At 35.5% G+C, this 17,330-nt stretch overlaps 3 protein-coding genes across 3 annotated transcripts; all 3 read left to right on the forward strand.

Moving 5' to 3' along the window:
- Positions 1-10,463: 10,463 nt before the first annotated feature.
- On the forward strand, positions 10,464-13,615 carry EV154DRAFT_584243 (uncharacterized protein; the record flags this gene model as incomplete). Its single annotated transcript, XM_051606728.1, has 3 exons — positions 10,464-10,594; positions 10,649-10,900; positions 10,997-13,615. 3 exons carry the CDS (start codon positions 10,464-10,466, stop codon positions 13,275-13,277), a joined length of 2,664 nt encoding a protein of 887 aa, XP_051450206.1. The 3' UTR covers positions 13,278-13,615.
- A 518-nt stretch (positions 13,616-14,133) lies between these two features.
- EV154DRAFT_533366 (uncharacterized protein) lies at positions 14,134-14,395 on the forward strand (the record flags this gene model as incomplete). The annotated part of the gene is given in 2 exon segments (XM_051603971.1): positions 14,134-14,299; positions 14,319-14,395. Coding segments are annotated over 2 exon segments (243 nt in total), but the record flags the coding sequence as incomplete, so codon positions are not given.
- Positions 14,396-14,959: 564 nt separating this feature from the next.
- On the forward strand, positions 14,960-15,504 carry EV154DRAFT_533368 (uncharacterized protein). Its single transcript, XM_051603972.1, has 2 exons — positions 14,960-15,040; positions 15,152-15,504. Exons 1-2 carry the CDS (start codon positions 14,999-15,001, stop codon positions 15,404-15,406), a joined length of 297 nt encoding a protein of 98 aa, XP_051450208.1. The 5' UTR covers positions 14,960-14,998; the 3' UTR covers positions 15,407-15,504.
- The last annotated feature ends 1,826 nt before the right edge of the window (positions 15,505-17,330 follow it).

Here is a 17,330-nt window from a genome sequence, read left to right on the forward strand (position 1 = left end):
GCACAAGGCCAGCTCAGAAGAACAGCTCTGATATAAAGAGACAAAAAACTTACTCTCCCCACCTCTTTCGCAAACATAAATCCTGCCCCCTTTTGAGCTGATGATGATAAGACATGCCAATTGCTGGATTTTAGTAAAGAAAGGGCTGTCTGTGCACATTCAGAAGCCACATATTAAATGATCTATCTCGCGCCCTATAGGTGTCCCATCTTCACACAGAATCATCACACAAGTCTTTTATATCCTCGAATAAATATTCTCTCTCATTAATTATCTAAACATTGTGAAACAGACTTACAATAGCCGTCGACTTTTATTTATCATCCACGAGATACCTCTTTTTTCTTGTACACCAAAAAATGTTTCTTTATGCAACACAGATCCACTATTTGCTATCATTTCTGTCTGTATTTTTTATCTGACTAATACTTTTTGACTTTGTCATTAATGCTGCTTTCTGCTGTTTTTTGTCGATTATGGCTATTGTAATAGAAAAGACGTCGTTCGATTCTTCATAATCTCCAGTGCAATTTCGTCACTACCATCTTTATTGTCTACGGATAGTCTATGGCAATTATCATCAATTCCAAATTGATGTCCAGTTTATTTCCTAAAGGACGGGTTCTCTATCATGAGAATCTGTTGGTTGTACAGATAATTATTTGCTAAAATTAAACATTTTCTGATCTCACTTTCAAGGTAGTGACTCCAATAACACGCTGCTATGATTCACTATTCTGATTTACAAAAATTCAGCAAAAGACGATTTTAAAAGCTACATTGATACGGATTCAAAGCATGTCTCGATCGAAACCAAGACTTTGTAGCTGGTAGCTGGTGGGCGGTGTCAATATTTTAAAACTTTATAGATTGGGTGCAAAGCTTAGAATAAAATAAAGACCAAGCCCCTTGTTAGCATAATTACTTGGTAATCTGCAATCAAGGGTGGCATGACATGAGGAAAGTTTAATACAGCATTTGTTGCGTGTTTGTGGGAAAGAATAAAATAAGGAAAAGGGCAGTGTCAACGCGTACCCCAGGTTTGGAAAGAATCCAGTCACAGGGTATCACACAGCCTTTAATTTATTTGGGGTGTTCTCAAGCAAATTATTTAAAATTTTAAAATAAATCCTTTAATTAAAATCAAAAGTCACAAAAAAACACAACTCCAATTTGGGAAAATGCTAAACTGTCATTTGTACATGGCACAGAGGCCAATGTTATTTTATTTCTTTCTTGTATTCTTATCAAAATAAACATACTTTACCTTTGCCTCTACCTATTTTAAAAATGAACAACCAAAATAATGCTTCTTACCCTATTGATGGTCAGCCTGAGAGCAGCCAGAATGGAATCGTAATGAAAGAAAAGAATTCCCACACAAAATGAGTGATGTGATTTTAGTACTTTTTCGAGTTAAAATGATATTTTAATGTCAGAAAACATTTTTTAAAATTTGACCCCTCCATAGTGGTGGGGTCAAATATTTTTAATTAAAATCAGGATTTTAAAATTTTAAATAATTTGCTTGAGAACACCCTTGGACTTGTTATTTGGGGTTTCAAACAGCGTTTATTTATAAAATTTAAAGAACCAACTAGGAACATAAAAGAATTATTATATGGACCCAATTGAACATTTATGTGAGGGGTCTTACCACTTGTTGGTTAATTAAAAATAAGGATTAAAACACCAAACAGAACGCTTTTCAATGATAGAAATAAAGAAAGTAAAAGAAAAAAAAGAATGAGGGACAAAATATATAAAAAAAGTATTGCGCTTTATAGAAATCACATCCTGAAACACAAGCTTTTGATAGCTGAGTTAAACACATACAAAAAAAAAGGGGGGACAAAGTGACGTAACATAAATCACCTTCTGAAATTATGGAAAGCTCTTTTTTTTTTCTCGTTTTAATTCGTTTCGAACAACCATGAGCAACCCATTTTTTGTACAGGGACCAAATGTGCCAACCTTAGAAAGACTTGTGAAATTAAAGAAAGGAAACGATTTCAAGGCCATCTAAAACATAACAATTGCCCAGAAATACTCAATAGAATTAAGCTCAGGAGAATAAGGAGGAAGGAAAACTCATTTATATCCTCTACTTTCGATCATTGGCTGAAATTATCGTTTTTTCCATGAATTGGAGAATTATCCGTGATTATATAAGACTGTTTAAACTAGGTTCCTGTCCCTTTCATCCATAGTTTTTTTTTTTTTTTTTTTTTTTTTGATAAAGTTGGTATAATAGCCTGCGTTTGTTCTTCTATGTGTTTCTGCTTTTACAGCAGTTGCCTTTCATTTCTGGGCTTCCACGACTTTTATTCTTTTTAGCGTAAAGGGAACACGAATTTCCATATTAATAACCTTGTGTTGAAATTGCTCCGAGAATTGTTTGCCTGATTGCTCGTGCAGAAGGACTTGTAACTATGGCAAGAATACCTCGAGCTGATTCTGTTGTAGGCGACTTCATGTTAATGTCGAATTCGCTCTCATCAATAAAAATACAATTATCAGTGTAGCTCATATTTTTTTTTTGACCATGTTTAAAAAAAACCAAGATAGAGTTTTTTAAAAAAATACAAACAAAAAAATTTTGGTTGATGGATATTGTGTATTTTATAGATCATACATTTACACTCCTTTTTTTTTTATCTTTAAAAGTAGTTTTTATTGCTTCAAGATTAGTATTTAAAGGATAAAAAGTATATGTTGTATTTTATAGTATCCTATGGTCATTTTTCAGGTTGCACCATAAAACTTATCTGCTCGAGCTAAATAAAATGTAAAAATAATAAGGACATAAAAAGTAATTTTTAGAGCGACAACCTCTCTACGATGCATCAAAAATACCGTGTGACAATATTTCGTCTGTCGTTTCATTATGCATGAAAAAAAAAAAGGTACGATGGGAGTTGTGTACCACTCTCGGCCTTTGGAACAGTTGCACTGACAACGAATCCGCCTAAGTGTGTCAGTAAATGCTCTATTGGTATATTGGGGACGTCTTTGTCTCCCTATAGATAAAGTAAAAAAACCGGGTATGAATTCCATCAGCTATCATAATGTCTACTACAAAAAAAAAGGGACCAAGATTTGCCATTGCAACAAGTGTGGCGGTTGCTCAGTTCCAATTAATACTGCTACACGACATTCAGAAAAACAAATGTACGAGGAGTCATGCCAAAAGGCGGCGCTTCCAAAAGGAGTTTGAATGAACTAGAAAAACGTCTGTAACCCTCATCAGATATTTACTTGAAACAAAGTATAATCTATACTAACAGAAATTTTAACAGATGACGCCGTAGTAGACACCAGCTTAGAATTTTTACGTTTAAACGTATCTGTTATTGAAGCAGAGTGTACAAATGTTAATTTCAGTTCGACTCAAGTTGATAACCATTTTCAAGATGAATGCTCTTCAGGTATGTACAAAAAAAATGATTTGTAACATGATGCTGAGTAATGCTTCAAGATGATGAGCGCGATTATGAAGAAGGCCATATCTTTGAACAATCTTACAGTATTGCTGAAAATGATGATAATGAAAATCAGGTGACTATCGAAAGCAGCAGTGGGATATTGAACCGATGAAGTTCTCAAGATGCTAGATGATTTGGATGATCAAGGTGAAAAATTTATCATAAAAAAATGTAGGAATAAATATTTGCAACTTTATTGAAACAATTGTAGCCTATCAAAATAATCATCCCAGAATACCACAAGATCCCACTTACTTGTTTATTTGTTGTTTTGTACTTATATTCCAGATGGTCTTTTTGACCATCATCGCTACACAAAACTTACTTAATCTGTTACGTATGCTATTTAGCAATTTGGATTTCCAAAATCGCTACCCACAATCAAGCTTCAAAATGAATTTATCGATCTTACCAAAGATATGACTGTCTACGCAACTTGTCCTAAATGATATTCAGTTTATCTTAACGCTACAATCAACGGGTTAACACAGCCTGGGCCTCCATAAATATGTACATTTATCAATATCCTCAAAAGTATATCTTGTGAAACCCCTTTATGTCAAAACGGTTTCGATACTCCAATCAAAAAGTTTGTATACCATTGTCTTATAAATTCGATCCAAAAGTTGTATTTGAGAGAAGGATTCAAGGAGAAATGTGAAGAATGGCGTATTTTTAAAGAGGCTGTAAACCCAACTGTTATGATGTACCTTTGCTCCCAGGGAAAAATGTGACGAAGTATTCTTTCTCCTTTTGTAAACAGTAGTAGATCTTTATGTTTGACATTGAACACAGGTTAGAATACAAAAAAAAGGGAAAGATGAGATATACTTACAACCCAGTTAAACATAAATGGATTCCCACCATATGATACTACTTCCACCTCTTGCGTCGCAAGTAAATAATTTACCCATCGAGTACCGCATAAAGAAAGAAAACACGATACTGCTTGCATTAATAGAAGGGCCTCATGAACCCAACACTTGTCAAACACAACGCCTATTATCCATTGTTACAAACCAACTTCGCCCCTTGTATTTTGGTGTTCAAATGTCTACATTCAATTCTGGGAAACATGGCCAAGATTACGATGCTACTGTCAGAGCCTGTTTGTATCAAATCTTGTGCGATTTACCCATGCAACAAACATTGAGCGGATTTACTGGATTTTCTTCTTTACGATCAAGCTTCCGATGTGATAGCTCGTTTAAAGTTTTTCCTGATACATCTAATTTGGACTATTCCAGCTTTGATGGTATCCATTATCCTGCAAACGCCAATAAGAAGCTGAATGACATTCAATCCGACAAGTGGTTAAATAGCCATAATAATGCCGAAAGAGATCGCCAAGACAGGTCCCACGGTATGAGATATATCGTTTTAAGGAGTTTGAGATATCTTGATCTTGTCAAAGTTACCACCCAGGATCATTTACATTGCATTTGGCTGGGTCTTGCAAAATCAATTATGTCAAAGTGTGAAAAATTTGGATTTTTTAAACCACAAAACTATCAGAGGTATTATAAATTTATGGCACTATAAATACCCAGATGTCATTACTAACCTTGTGTAAAAACGTTCCAGTATGGCCGCACTCGCTTCCAGTATCATCACGAACAACAGTTGCAGCTCTATACATGCCAAAATAATAGGAGCTTTTTCTTATATGAAGGGTATGGTATTCGAAATCTGAACATTGCACTATTCGGAATATGTCTTAAAGTCCATGATTGTTTCTGGCAGGTTAGTCGATGGATTCCACAAAAAGCATTATGCAAACTGGTTACAACTTGTGCAGGCTTGTACATTCAACATTTCTTGTTTCTCTCTCGAAAAATGAATAATGTTCTGAAGCAGTCGACGGAAAATAGAAACCTTCGATCAATTCAAACTTCGTACATGACAAATTTTTTGGAAAGCATTCATATCTCGTCTCTCATTAAACAATTAACAAGCACCAATATCATTTCTAAAGATCAAGTCCACATTCTCCACAACACCAGCGCTATCAACCACTCCTTATACAAAAGCTCCAGTCCTCAAGATCGAATTAATTTTTACAAATTGCCTCCTATGAATGTACCAATTCGGGAGGTGTGGTGACCGGATCGGAAATGCTATACTCTCATCCGAACATTATCCAGACTAGCTTTGATGAAATTAAATCCACTCCGCTCGATCCATCACACCGTATGCTTCTTATTGACTATTACACGCTATGCTATCCGAATCGTTCATTCACCAATCTTTCATTTAACCACGACAACTATATGCAACAACTATGGTAATTCACTTTCCAATAACATTCCTTCAATTTATGTTGGTGCCGACGCCAGAATATTCAAACAATTTCAATCTGATATCATGTACAAAAGCTGTATGGCAAGATCGATGAAAGGTGCGTATATTCAAACATTCTTTAATAACAATCATTCGTCGGAATCCGTTGCCTGCTTTTACGGCGAGATACAATATTTCTTTCAACACATCATAATTGTAAACGGCAGTGTCACCCCACACACAATCGCTTTCGTACGGTGGTTTATCCCTGTCAACCCTGGTAACAATATTTTAGAAAATATAACTATGGAAATATGCAAAGGCTATGAAAATATGCAAAGGCTATGAAAATACAAATGCACATTCGATTTTACCTGTACATAGAATACACAACGCAATCACGGTTGCATGTAGTTCTGACAATTCTAGTAATCCACGAATTCAAAACGGCTGCAATGTAATAATTCCTCAAGAAAAAAAATATGTTTAAGCTAATTCACCTATGCCATTTTTAATTTTAATAAACCACTATGAATATGTAAAAAAAAAATGTTGTTTGAAAAGGGGGAACAGATTGAAAAAGAAGAAAATAATTGTTTACTTGGAATTCGGGGACTCGTGCCCAGTCGGGTGCCTAATTTAGAAATTCGGGTTTAATCACTACATGCTTGAATCGTCCCGCATCCTTTGTCTCCTTTTCTTTTTCAGCGTTCTTTCTCAAAATGAGATCATACTCATTAAAATGCTCAAAGGCGCGACGTGCCTAAAGACGAATTGATTTAGTATGCATTCTATTATCAGGAATACACTCAATTTGTATACCTCATCTGTCCGCCTACCATAACCCGCAAGCGTGGGTTTTTTTTTTAGTCTTTCCTAATTCGGAATCCGTGCTTTCCTCATCACTTTGGAGTTGCTCTATCAAGAGCTTCTCTATGCCATCACCTCAAGTATCTCTCATTTTTTTTGCCATACTCTTCGTTGACCATCACGTTTTTTCTGTAATTGCATTTCTACAATTATATTATATATTAACCTTGGAAACGCATTGCATATTCGCAACTTACAGAAATCTTCTTCCCTTTCTTGTACCTTTCTTAATTTTCAAAAGCTTTGCTGCAGGAGATTGCTTTTCGTTATCCTGCTGACGGCGAAAGACATTTCTGATCTTGTTTTGAAGATCGTTGTACGTAATCGATTCCGTCCAGTTCTTTTTGGTTGACAATGAGATTTGAGCGCCAAAAAAATCGATTATGTTATTAGTTATACGTGTGTTCTCTACCGTCGTAAATTGCTTGGATAGGTTCCAATCCAGACTATCAACCTTTTGGTTAGCAATGGACGTTTTAATCCAAGCCTATAATTAAAAGGTAGATTAGACACATGAACGGTTCTCTATTCTTGGTGACATACCGACAAACTATTGAAAAGTGCACCTCCTATTTGGAAAGGAGGCACATTTTCATTAGTCAATGCGGGGCAGCTGAAGAAACAGCAGCTTCCCCGGAAAGAATAGACAATATTTTGTCAATTTTATCTTCTACCATGTCAAATCGTGCCCTCAAAATTTCTCCGGTAACGATGGCTTCCTTGGCCTCATTTTTTATACTGTTCAGATCATTTTTAATTCCTGTTATCTGAAGACATTTTACAAAGGCACCAAAAGTTGCTGAATCATCTCTGCTGCTGAATTGCGACGTATTTATGGGAGCAATAGATACCATATCTTCTTGTGGAATATTGTCTGTCACCGACAAAACGGAGCTACTACGACTTCTAGTTTCTCTGATAGGCAAAGAAGAATATCTTGATGAGGAGTTGGTAAGTCTAGTTTTATTTAAAATAAGAAATTTCTGGATGAAAAAGGTGAAATAATCATATACACAGATGAGCTCTCATTTAATACAGTGTTTATTGTGCTATTCCAATCAAGACCGAAAAAGTGTAAGACCTTTGGTACCTGACCAGTATAAATGGACTTTCAATTTTTAGGGTTTAACGTGATTTTTATTTACAAACATACTGGATGACTTCCAAAACACAAAATAGAATTAAATAGAATAGAATTAACTTCGGAAATTTGATTTTCCGAGTTAATTTTACTTTTGTTCCAAAACACTGAAAATAGAATTAACTTTTTTGACCCGTACCATATATGCAAAACTTTACCTAAACAGCTACATTTTCAGATGACAATGATGTCTGAATACATCCAGACACCGGTAACCAAGGTAGTTTAACTATTATCAATGATGCTCCTTCCATTCGCACTAAAACCCATCATTTTTATATGCACAGTAGCAACTTACTGTTACTTCTCCTGAAAGGGCAAAAAAGACGGTTCTCAGAAGCGTAAAAGAGCCAAATAAATAAACTGTTTTGATAGATATTATCCATATATCTCATATTTATTATCTGAATGTTATTAGCGTTTATCAGAAATGAATTATTTAATAGAAAGATGATTTTTTGTTAATTTTTTTTAATTCGGGGGGGGGGTAGGGGGGTCGAATTAACTTCAAAATTTTAAGCTGTAAAATTTAAGGTTAATTACGCGTTACACAACCCAAAAAATCAAGTCTATTCTATTCAATTCTATTCCGCGTTTTGGAAGTCATCCACTATCAAGTCTATTAAGTATTACTCCACATGCATACTACAAAGAATCAGTTGCCCCCAGTGTAGAAAAAAAGGAAAAGAAGGAAATATCTATTTCGGCTTTTTTAGATAATATCTTTTCTTTCTTTTTGTTCAAACTTTTTAAAATGTAATGCTTTACTCTCACCCTTGTCATGCCAAATTTATAATCATATATTGTTTCATTTTAGTTTTTTAAAATCCAAACATGCGTATCTATTATAGGATATCATTTAGACATATTTTTTAAATACACTTTAAATGTTTTTTATATCATCTTAACCACCTCAATTCCCGGACCATTATGTCAGTCTAACGGTAGGTAAACAAAAACATATATTATTAAGCATGCCCCAGTATCCAATTTTTATTAAAAGGTTATGCAAACTGTCAAAATATAGGAACAACGCGATTGCGCTGCATAATTAACTTTAATGCTTGGCCGTAGCGGATTGCGCTGGTTTACTCTCCTTTGAGGTCTGATACGGGAGATACTTTCACAAAAAAGATATACAGAGCTGATTTTTTTACTGTTTATAAAATAAACTAATATAGAACATACTCTCCTCATAATATTCCCTTATACGTCGAATAATTTGCTATATGCAACAATTAACGTTTATGAAACCTCGCCCTTATGTGTATGTGCGTGTTTCTGTGTGTTTTTGTGCGAATAGTGTAGGATCAACCCTGGCAATTCCCGAAACGCTAAATACAAATGTTTATTAAGACCTAAAAAGTAATAATAGATTAAGCTTTATGTTTCAAATACATGGGATCATTCAATAATTAAGTTATTTGTTTAAGGTCTTCACCAGGGGAGCGAAAAAACACAATTTGGAAACCCCGAGAATAACTACGAGAATAACTACCAGATTAATTCCAAATGAAGTAAAAATGTGACTAAACAAACATGCAGTATACATGCAATGTTTGTGATTTTGAGTAGTTTCCAAGGCATATTTCACCTTGGAAACTACCAGATTAATTCAAATTAGGATAAGGTTAGAAAATCATTTCCGGATTTGATTTTACTAAAGTCATTAGCTGCAAACAGCATAAAATTATAGCGAAGTCATTATAGTGAAAATATGTATGCTTGCATGTTTGTTTAGTCACATTTTTACTTCATTTGGAATTAATCTGGTAGTTATTCTCGTAGTTATTCTCGGGGTTTCCAAATTGTGTTTTTTCGCTCCCCTGGTGAAGACCTTTAGCCACGATTTGCATCGTTTGTTTATTCAATGATTTGCATACACACCCAGTGTATTTTTCTGCAGCTTTGTTTGTGTTATTTGTTTACGAACGGCGGATCAAAAAATTGACTTTTTTTGGATTATGGGGGTGGGGGGGTCTTTGATTGGGGGTTTTTGGGGGAAGCTATCTGTAATACGCATCGGAGAAATGCTTATATACGTTTACATGCTATATTTACGTCATAAAAATCTGTTTTATTGTATAAAACTTGTATTGCAATGATTTATAAAATAAGCCATAAAGAAGAGTAATAGTACTGTAACGGGAAAAAACAGATACTGATATAAGTCTGTTTTAGAAAGATAGCCATTAGAAAAAGTATCATACTTTTAAGATGAAAATCTGATATACCTTTAGTTTGATGATTTATGTAATCTAACCATATTTTAAGGAATAAAAAGACTGTGTTAAAGAACAAATGTATGAATTAAAGAATAATAAGATCTACCTTTCTTCCTTTCGGTATATCCTGAGCGAATAAGCTAATTATAAAGTACATGTTAATAAAGTAAAGAGCCATGTGAAGATCATTTATAAAGGCTTACAAAAAGTTGATTTTCAATAAAAGTACAAAGTAGATTCTAAAATAATCCTATCGAGTTTTTAGTATCGTTATCGTCTGCTATTTTTTGAAGACTTTTTTACTTAGCAACACCAATAGACAACGGTACATACCAAAGAGAAAATTTGAAAAATCAATACGTGAAAGAAAAAGAGGAGTAAAATAAATTCACATTCAACAAATAAATAACTTGCATCTATTTCCTTTTTTTCCATTTTTTGTTTCGATTTGTAATCGCAAAAATGTCCTCTCAGTTTTCATCTTTCCGCGTAAACGAGCCTTCGACACAGTGCCCCATTTGCAAGAAATATTTCTCCAATCCATCGAATGCGAATCGCCATTTAGACTTAGCACATAACTTACGTCTTTGGCAGTAAGATTTTTGTTGTAACTTTAAAATTTATATATGTTAATATCCATTTAATAGTGACACAGACACTGATGATTATGATATGACAAATGATGTTCCCGCTGTCGAATCTTTTAACGACATGGTCGAATTAGAAGATGGATCTAGTTATTCTGATGATAATGACAATCATGACAATTATGATGTTTTTGACGAAAGTGATCTGATAGACAGCGCCAGTCAACCACATGAAGAACCAGATCATACTTCAACCTTTCATGCCAATCCATTTTATCCATTCAAAAATGAAATGGAACTCAAATGCTTAATGTTTTTCAAAGGCTCTCAGGACAGATTTTCGCAAAGAATCGCCTAAAAAGCATTACGTTTGATTCGATCTCTTATCGAAATATCGCATAAAGAAAGAGACGTAATCCAGAATCGACCGCAAGGATTTGATCCTATCAAAAACGTACCATCTGACGATCGTATCTGCAAAAGTCATTCCGAAAGACGAAAGTTCCCTCGTCTTGAGGTGGTCACTTTTACTGTTCCCAAGGGTGATGGTTCGACCGTCGATCTGACGTACATCAAACCATCGAATCATCTGCGTTTGTTAAAGGCGAATACTACCAAGGTCTCTCTTTTGAATTCATTGCCGGATTTTTCCCCAAACAAGAGAACCACACTCAATCAAGGCCTCAAATGGAAGGAATGCCCATTATTCCAGTCTCCCATGGTTCCAAAAGAAGTGAGCAGAAATTCAAATGATTTCTGGTTAGGGGATGTAGTGATTAACTCTTCTGGCTCAACACATATTATTTCAAAATTCTTTACTTTCGAAGGGCAAATTTTTATTGAAGCATATGCCATAGAGCTTGATCATAACACCTTTTTGGCTATACTTACTTCAGAAAAGAATACCATGTCTATATCAAGTGTTTCATTCGTCTTATCTCTTTTGGAACTAATTGACATGTATCTACTCGCATCGATGAATATCGTCAGCAACACTGATCAGGTTGTACGAACCCACTCAAGACAATTAAATGGGTTCCATAAAGATTTTATCAACTACTGCCTTTCCGAACGCGATAAAGTTCCAATCGACCATTTAACAAGGAGACATATGAAAGTTCGAATTGTCCCAATATCTTTGTTCTCTGACAATACCAGTGGAAATAGATCCAAGAAATGGAATTGTTTTGATACTTGGACCATGACCATATCGGCACTTCCTTTAAAAATAAGCAATGAATACGAAAACCATTTTTTCATTTGTACAAGTAATCATAAAATAACGGCAATGGAAATGATAGAACCCTTGACGAATGATTTGTACAACTTGGAAAAGGGGATGATTATGTACGATTCCCAATTCAAGCAGAATGTTTTCGTGATTTCGCCAGTTTTATTCATCCGTGGTGATAATGTACGTCAGGCCGAAATTGCTCTTCACAAAGGATCTAGGGCCACCCATCCTTGTCGATTCTGTTACTGGCAGTCGGACCCATCAAAACCTGTGGATGCTAATGGACAACCACCATCATTGCATTACAGAGCATCTGGTTTTTCTGCACCTTCTCGTACACTCCAGGACTATAAAGACTTTGCGACTTTGCAATATCAACAAAGACCGGAACCTGTTTTTCTTCCAAATAGGGGACGTCCTCGGGCAAGGATTGCATTTGAAAGCGATTGGAGCAAACTTGGATTTAAGTTTACTGGCGGTGAGCATTTTTTAAAATTGGATGCCATCGATCTTTCAAAGGACCTACCTGTCGAGATACTTCACACGTTGTTACTGGGAATGACAAAATATTGTTTCATAATTGTGTATGATAACTTTATGGATAATAATCATATTGCGTCATTGACAGATCTATTCCGCAATTACAACTCAAAAGCTTTACACCGTAACTTGACATTATCATTGAAAAACATTCGCTCATTTGTCGGTAGAGACTACAAGATCATGGTACAGCTACTTCCTTCGTTGCTTGAACAATCGCGTCTGGATAATCCCAGATTATATCCTAGCCAAACAGTTTTCGAATCAATTTTCAATTGCTTCAACACGTTAGGATCACTTTCTTCTCTCATATACATGGAAAAAATTGATAATTTCGAACAATATAGAAATATGTTAGTCGTTTTAGTAACAGAAACAATAGCGGCTATGGATAATCTTCAGCATACATCAATACAAAATTCACACGGTAGATCAGCAAATTCTGGACAAACTCCCCTAGCAAAAATGAAATTCTCATCATTATGTAGCAGACTAAAAGCACACTTGCTAGTCCATTTATCAGACGATGTAGAAATATTTGCTGGTGGTTCTCACACTGAGGCTGAACGTTGTGAACAGCAACACAAGTTTATGCGAGAGCTACTATGCCATACTAATTGCCATAATGGTTCAAGAGATGTAGCATTAAGATTTTCGGAAGAATATATGCTACGCCATATGTGCCAAGGTGGATCATTTATAAGAGATTCTTCGGCACCAATGTATGAAATGTGCAGTGAAGGAGTTCTTTTGTCTTATGATACAATGCTTTTTCAAAGCGAGCTTGAATTGTTAGACAATAATAACAGTAATAATAAGCTGACTGTTGGTCTCGCTGCTCTATTCAGAAACATGAACAGCCCAACAAATGGCCAAACTCTTGGAAGGATTTCCCAAAAAGCAAACGGTTATTAATTCGTTGAAGCTTTTGAATTTGTGCCAATAAGAGATGAACATCTTGGTTTGGTAAGCATTTTCAGCACATGCGCAACTGACCTGGCCGGAAACTTTGTAACCCGTAGACTGCCATCCCAAGATTTTTTAATCGAAGATACGAGTTCCGAAGACTATGAGGTTTAAAATGTTTTTGATATGTCACAAATGCCTATAGATGCACAGATCAGAAATAACCAACAGTTTTCCGTCGTCAATAAGTCCCATTTTGGAACTTTATGGTGGCTTCATAATACAACTTGTAGATACGATAAAATTATTCACTAATTCTTCTTTATAAATACTCAAGTAATACCTGTATCTTTTTAATTAAGTGGGAAATTTATTGTTTTCATCCATGTTAAAGCGAAATGGGGGGGGGGGGGGTGTATGTAAAAAACGGCGACTGATTTTTGTTGGGGGTGGGGGTGCTCTGGGGGTACAAAATTAATAGGGGGAGGGGGGGGGACAAACAATAAACACAAAAACATCGTACAATATTCTATTTTTGACGAAAAAAAACTCTGGGCCAATGGTACCCGATGTTAAGTGTTTATTTGACCCCCCCCCAATATATCATAAATGGTATTGTTTACTCTAGGCGTGTATGCTACCTGTCGGATTGTGTCAGCCATGCATAGCTGAGCTGAGTTATTTAAACTATTTTATCAAGCTCATGAAACCCCTCCTCCAAAGTTTTGTTCCTTGGGTTTTGCGATACTTTTAATTTCCTGCTCAATGCCCTGTAACATAGTCAGACGCGTGCTTTTTTTTTTTTTCCGTTACTGTTCAAAAAAATATTTTCCGTACTGAGCTCGTAAACGTTCATTCTCGATAGGTTGAGCATGAGAACCCCCCTTCCATTTTTGGTGGTTCTTACTTTAATATAATAAGGGCAATTATATTTGGATTTGTCCTTTTGACGTTGACAATTAGTGTCTCAAACTTGTTTTCGAAGGGAAAGTTTTTAATAAAATTGGTAGTGATTTCTTTGGTGGCTTTGGGTGTTGATGTTGGCAAAAGAGCAGGCACTTTCAAAAGTTTTAATATTTATTTTGATTTCTAGAGAAAAGAGTTTGTTTTATTTTTACACAGTGTAAGGCAATTAAGGGACAGCCACTACAGCATGTGATCTTTAAGGACAGCCAAAAGGTTTCCGATCCTAGGCTGTAACTACGTTCACTTTGGCTGTATCTAACGTGTAAATTCCAGCACAACATCTCCCCGGAGGGAGGGCGTAAAATAAGCCCACTGTTTACTTAGCGAAACATCCTTTACTCTTACTACAATAAGGATAACAACACCACTTAAAATGACGTTCAAAGCACTTTTTTCCCAGCCGTTTTTAGAAGAGACTCAGTGTGTTCAACATAGAAAGACTACGGAAAGCTTTAAAACCTTGACCTTAACATTGGTCAGTCAATGGCGAAGGGAAATTCTATAAAAAGAAAAGAAACTTACAGAAATACGAAAACAATCACCATATCGTAAAGCCTTATGTAGGCGCTATTAAATGCTCTAATTTTTTTCACCAATATGCTTGCTGACCTCCTGTCAAAATTGCTTGTATTAAGAACAGCAACTGTCATAACATTACGTTATTGGAGCTTTTGTGCTTTCAATTGAAAGATCCCCCTCCCGCCTCAAGCACAGTTTAAGTTAAGCAAACAGAGAAAAGAAAACAAACAAATTCTTCGTTCTTTATGTACCGCTTTACATCTGTTGCCATTTTTTTACAGTACACCCTGTGAGGAAAATTTTAACATAATTCACACTCTCGAGATTACACCATTTTATCCCAAATCCCTTTTATATTCTCCCCCAAACATTTTGAAATAGATTTACAGTGGCCATACCTCTTTATTTTTATCGGTACCCCAAATACTTTTTCAGCACCTTATTTTCTTACTTCTTGTTCTCCTCATATCATCAAGCCGAAACATACCTCTATTTTCTTGTATACTACACCCTTATCCACAAAGTATTCCTTATGCGTCTTGATCATCTCTTATCTCGCGTCATACTTCTCATGTTATGCTAGATCTCGTATCCACCTTCTGTTTTTCTTTTCGTGGATTTGCTGTATTTTTAATCTCACCAGTACTTTCTGATCTTGTCTCTCTGGCTCTCGTTTGTCCGATTACACCTATTGCACTTCTTGTAGCAAATATAAATCTCGTAAAGTGAAGTTCAGCATTCAATTATTTCATGATCCCTCAATAACGTTTTATCATTATCTTCATCGTCTATAGACAGCCCACAGAAATTGCTTATAATTCCAAACTGTCGTTTGGCGATCCTTTCCCAAAGATGATGGTATCTATCATGAGAATTTGTCGGCTGTCTGTTGCATTTATAAGTTTCCTGACCTGGATTTCCAGTTGCTGGTTTTAGTATCACGTTGTTAATTCACTAGTCTAAATCAGCAGGCCAACATTCATTAAAATGAAGGTCAAATACCTGATAAACGGTATAACATGTTTCAAACTGGAAAGCTAAAAGAAAAATTAAAACAAAAATAAAAGCGAGCCATCATGCCTGTATAATTACCTGCTTAACCTGGTTTTAAAGGTGGCATAAAAAGGAAAGCTTCCTACACTTTTTCTTGCGAGATTGTGGGGAGAGACAAAAAAAAAAAGAGGTGCGGTTTTTTTTTTCAGCTGTTGAAAAATCTTTGTTATACCCAGAAATGTCTAAAGCAGAACGACTTTGCCGCATTAAGACACCTGGGTGTCTATTATAGAAACGAAAACTGCAAACGTACACTAATGCTGTTCGTAAAAAGATCTGGTACGCTCTCTTGGGATGATGGTCATTCCTTAGCCATTTTTTGCGTGGTGTACCAAAATAGAAGGAAACGCAACGTTCAATTTTTAGCCTTAATATGCTGTGGCCGATAAATACGCCTGTACGACTTGATGACGTGAAATGGCTCCAGCTACACCTCACGTCGGACATTCCACCTTTTCAATTCTTAGGTGCTTATTTTTATTCTTTCACCAAGAAGACATTCAACAAGCGTAAGTCTTACAAAAGGCAAAACCAACAACGGAAATAAAACGCACCAATACCTTTTCCGTTTACACAGATAACAACTTTCACCATTATGTATTAATTCGACACAATTTTTCCCTCTCTTTTGTATTGAACCACCACACTACGCATGATGGGCAGTGCTTAAAAGACAGAGACAGCACACATCCACAATGGAGGAGCAACTACAGAATAATATCATATGCAAAGCAAAGAAGGATTCGAAGGAGTTCAAATTAAATCTAGATGAAGTTCCTGCAAAATTTTGGTCATAGCACCTCTATAACGTATTTGCGCTTAAAATTACGTGTGATCAACAGGCATATACACACTAGTAGGTTGTTCAAATATAAATTATTTGAGGTGAGTTATTTTTTGTGTTAGATGTGATTGTTATACTTATTCTGTTATAAAGTTGTCTTATTCAAAATCCGTCTCAATCCTGAATGTAAACCCCATAACATGGGAGCTACCCATACATTTAAAAAGGAAAAGCAGCTTCATCCCTTGAATATAGAACCAGTTACTGTATAATTTAGAAACATTCATTAGCAAAGTGTGAAAGTAGAAACACTAAAAAGTTATTAAGCTAGATGAAAAAACAAAAGCATTACGCTTTGCACTGATGCTGAAGGTACTGAAGAGGGAACTTGGAGTAATGAAAAAAACAGAAGACTTTACAATAAATATTTGAGTTTAAAAAGCCATATTTACTCTGTAGCTATATTTAGCCTATGTCCCCCATCAGTAGCAACCAGCGTTCTAATTATTTTGCATAAAAATCAGAAACCAAAGTGAACCCTTACAAATTCCAAGCTTTTCTCCCTTTAGCGCTTCAACATCATTGGAGTTGTCAGAACAGACCATCTTTGCACCAAACCAAGAAGCTCTGAGCTACATTCACAGCAAAAAGCACTTGCATGAAATACTTACAGACATCTGTTTAGTTTCAGTTGATTGTTTGCGTACAAAATTATTAGCAGCAAACAACTCTAACACAAT

Source organism: Mucor mucedo (genome assembly GCF_025094135.1).
Source record: "Mucor mucedo strain NRRL 3635 chromosome Unknown EV154scaffold_278, whole genome shotgun sequence".
NCBI lineage: Eukaryota > Fungi > Mucoromycota > Mucoromycetes > Mucorales > Mucoraceae > Mucor > Mucor mucedo.

What these genes read in the sequence shown, in the direction of transcription:
- EV154DRAFT_533368 (XM_051603972.1), top strand. Translation starts at nt 14,999, where the DNA reads ATGTACCGCTTTACATCTGTTGCCATTTTTTTACAGTACACC. An exon ending in CCATTTTTTTACAGTACACC is followed by an intron (nt 15,041 to 15,151) that starts CTGTGAGGAAAA and finishes CAGTGGCCATAC; the next exon opens with CTCTTTATTTTTATCGGTAC.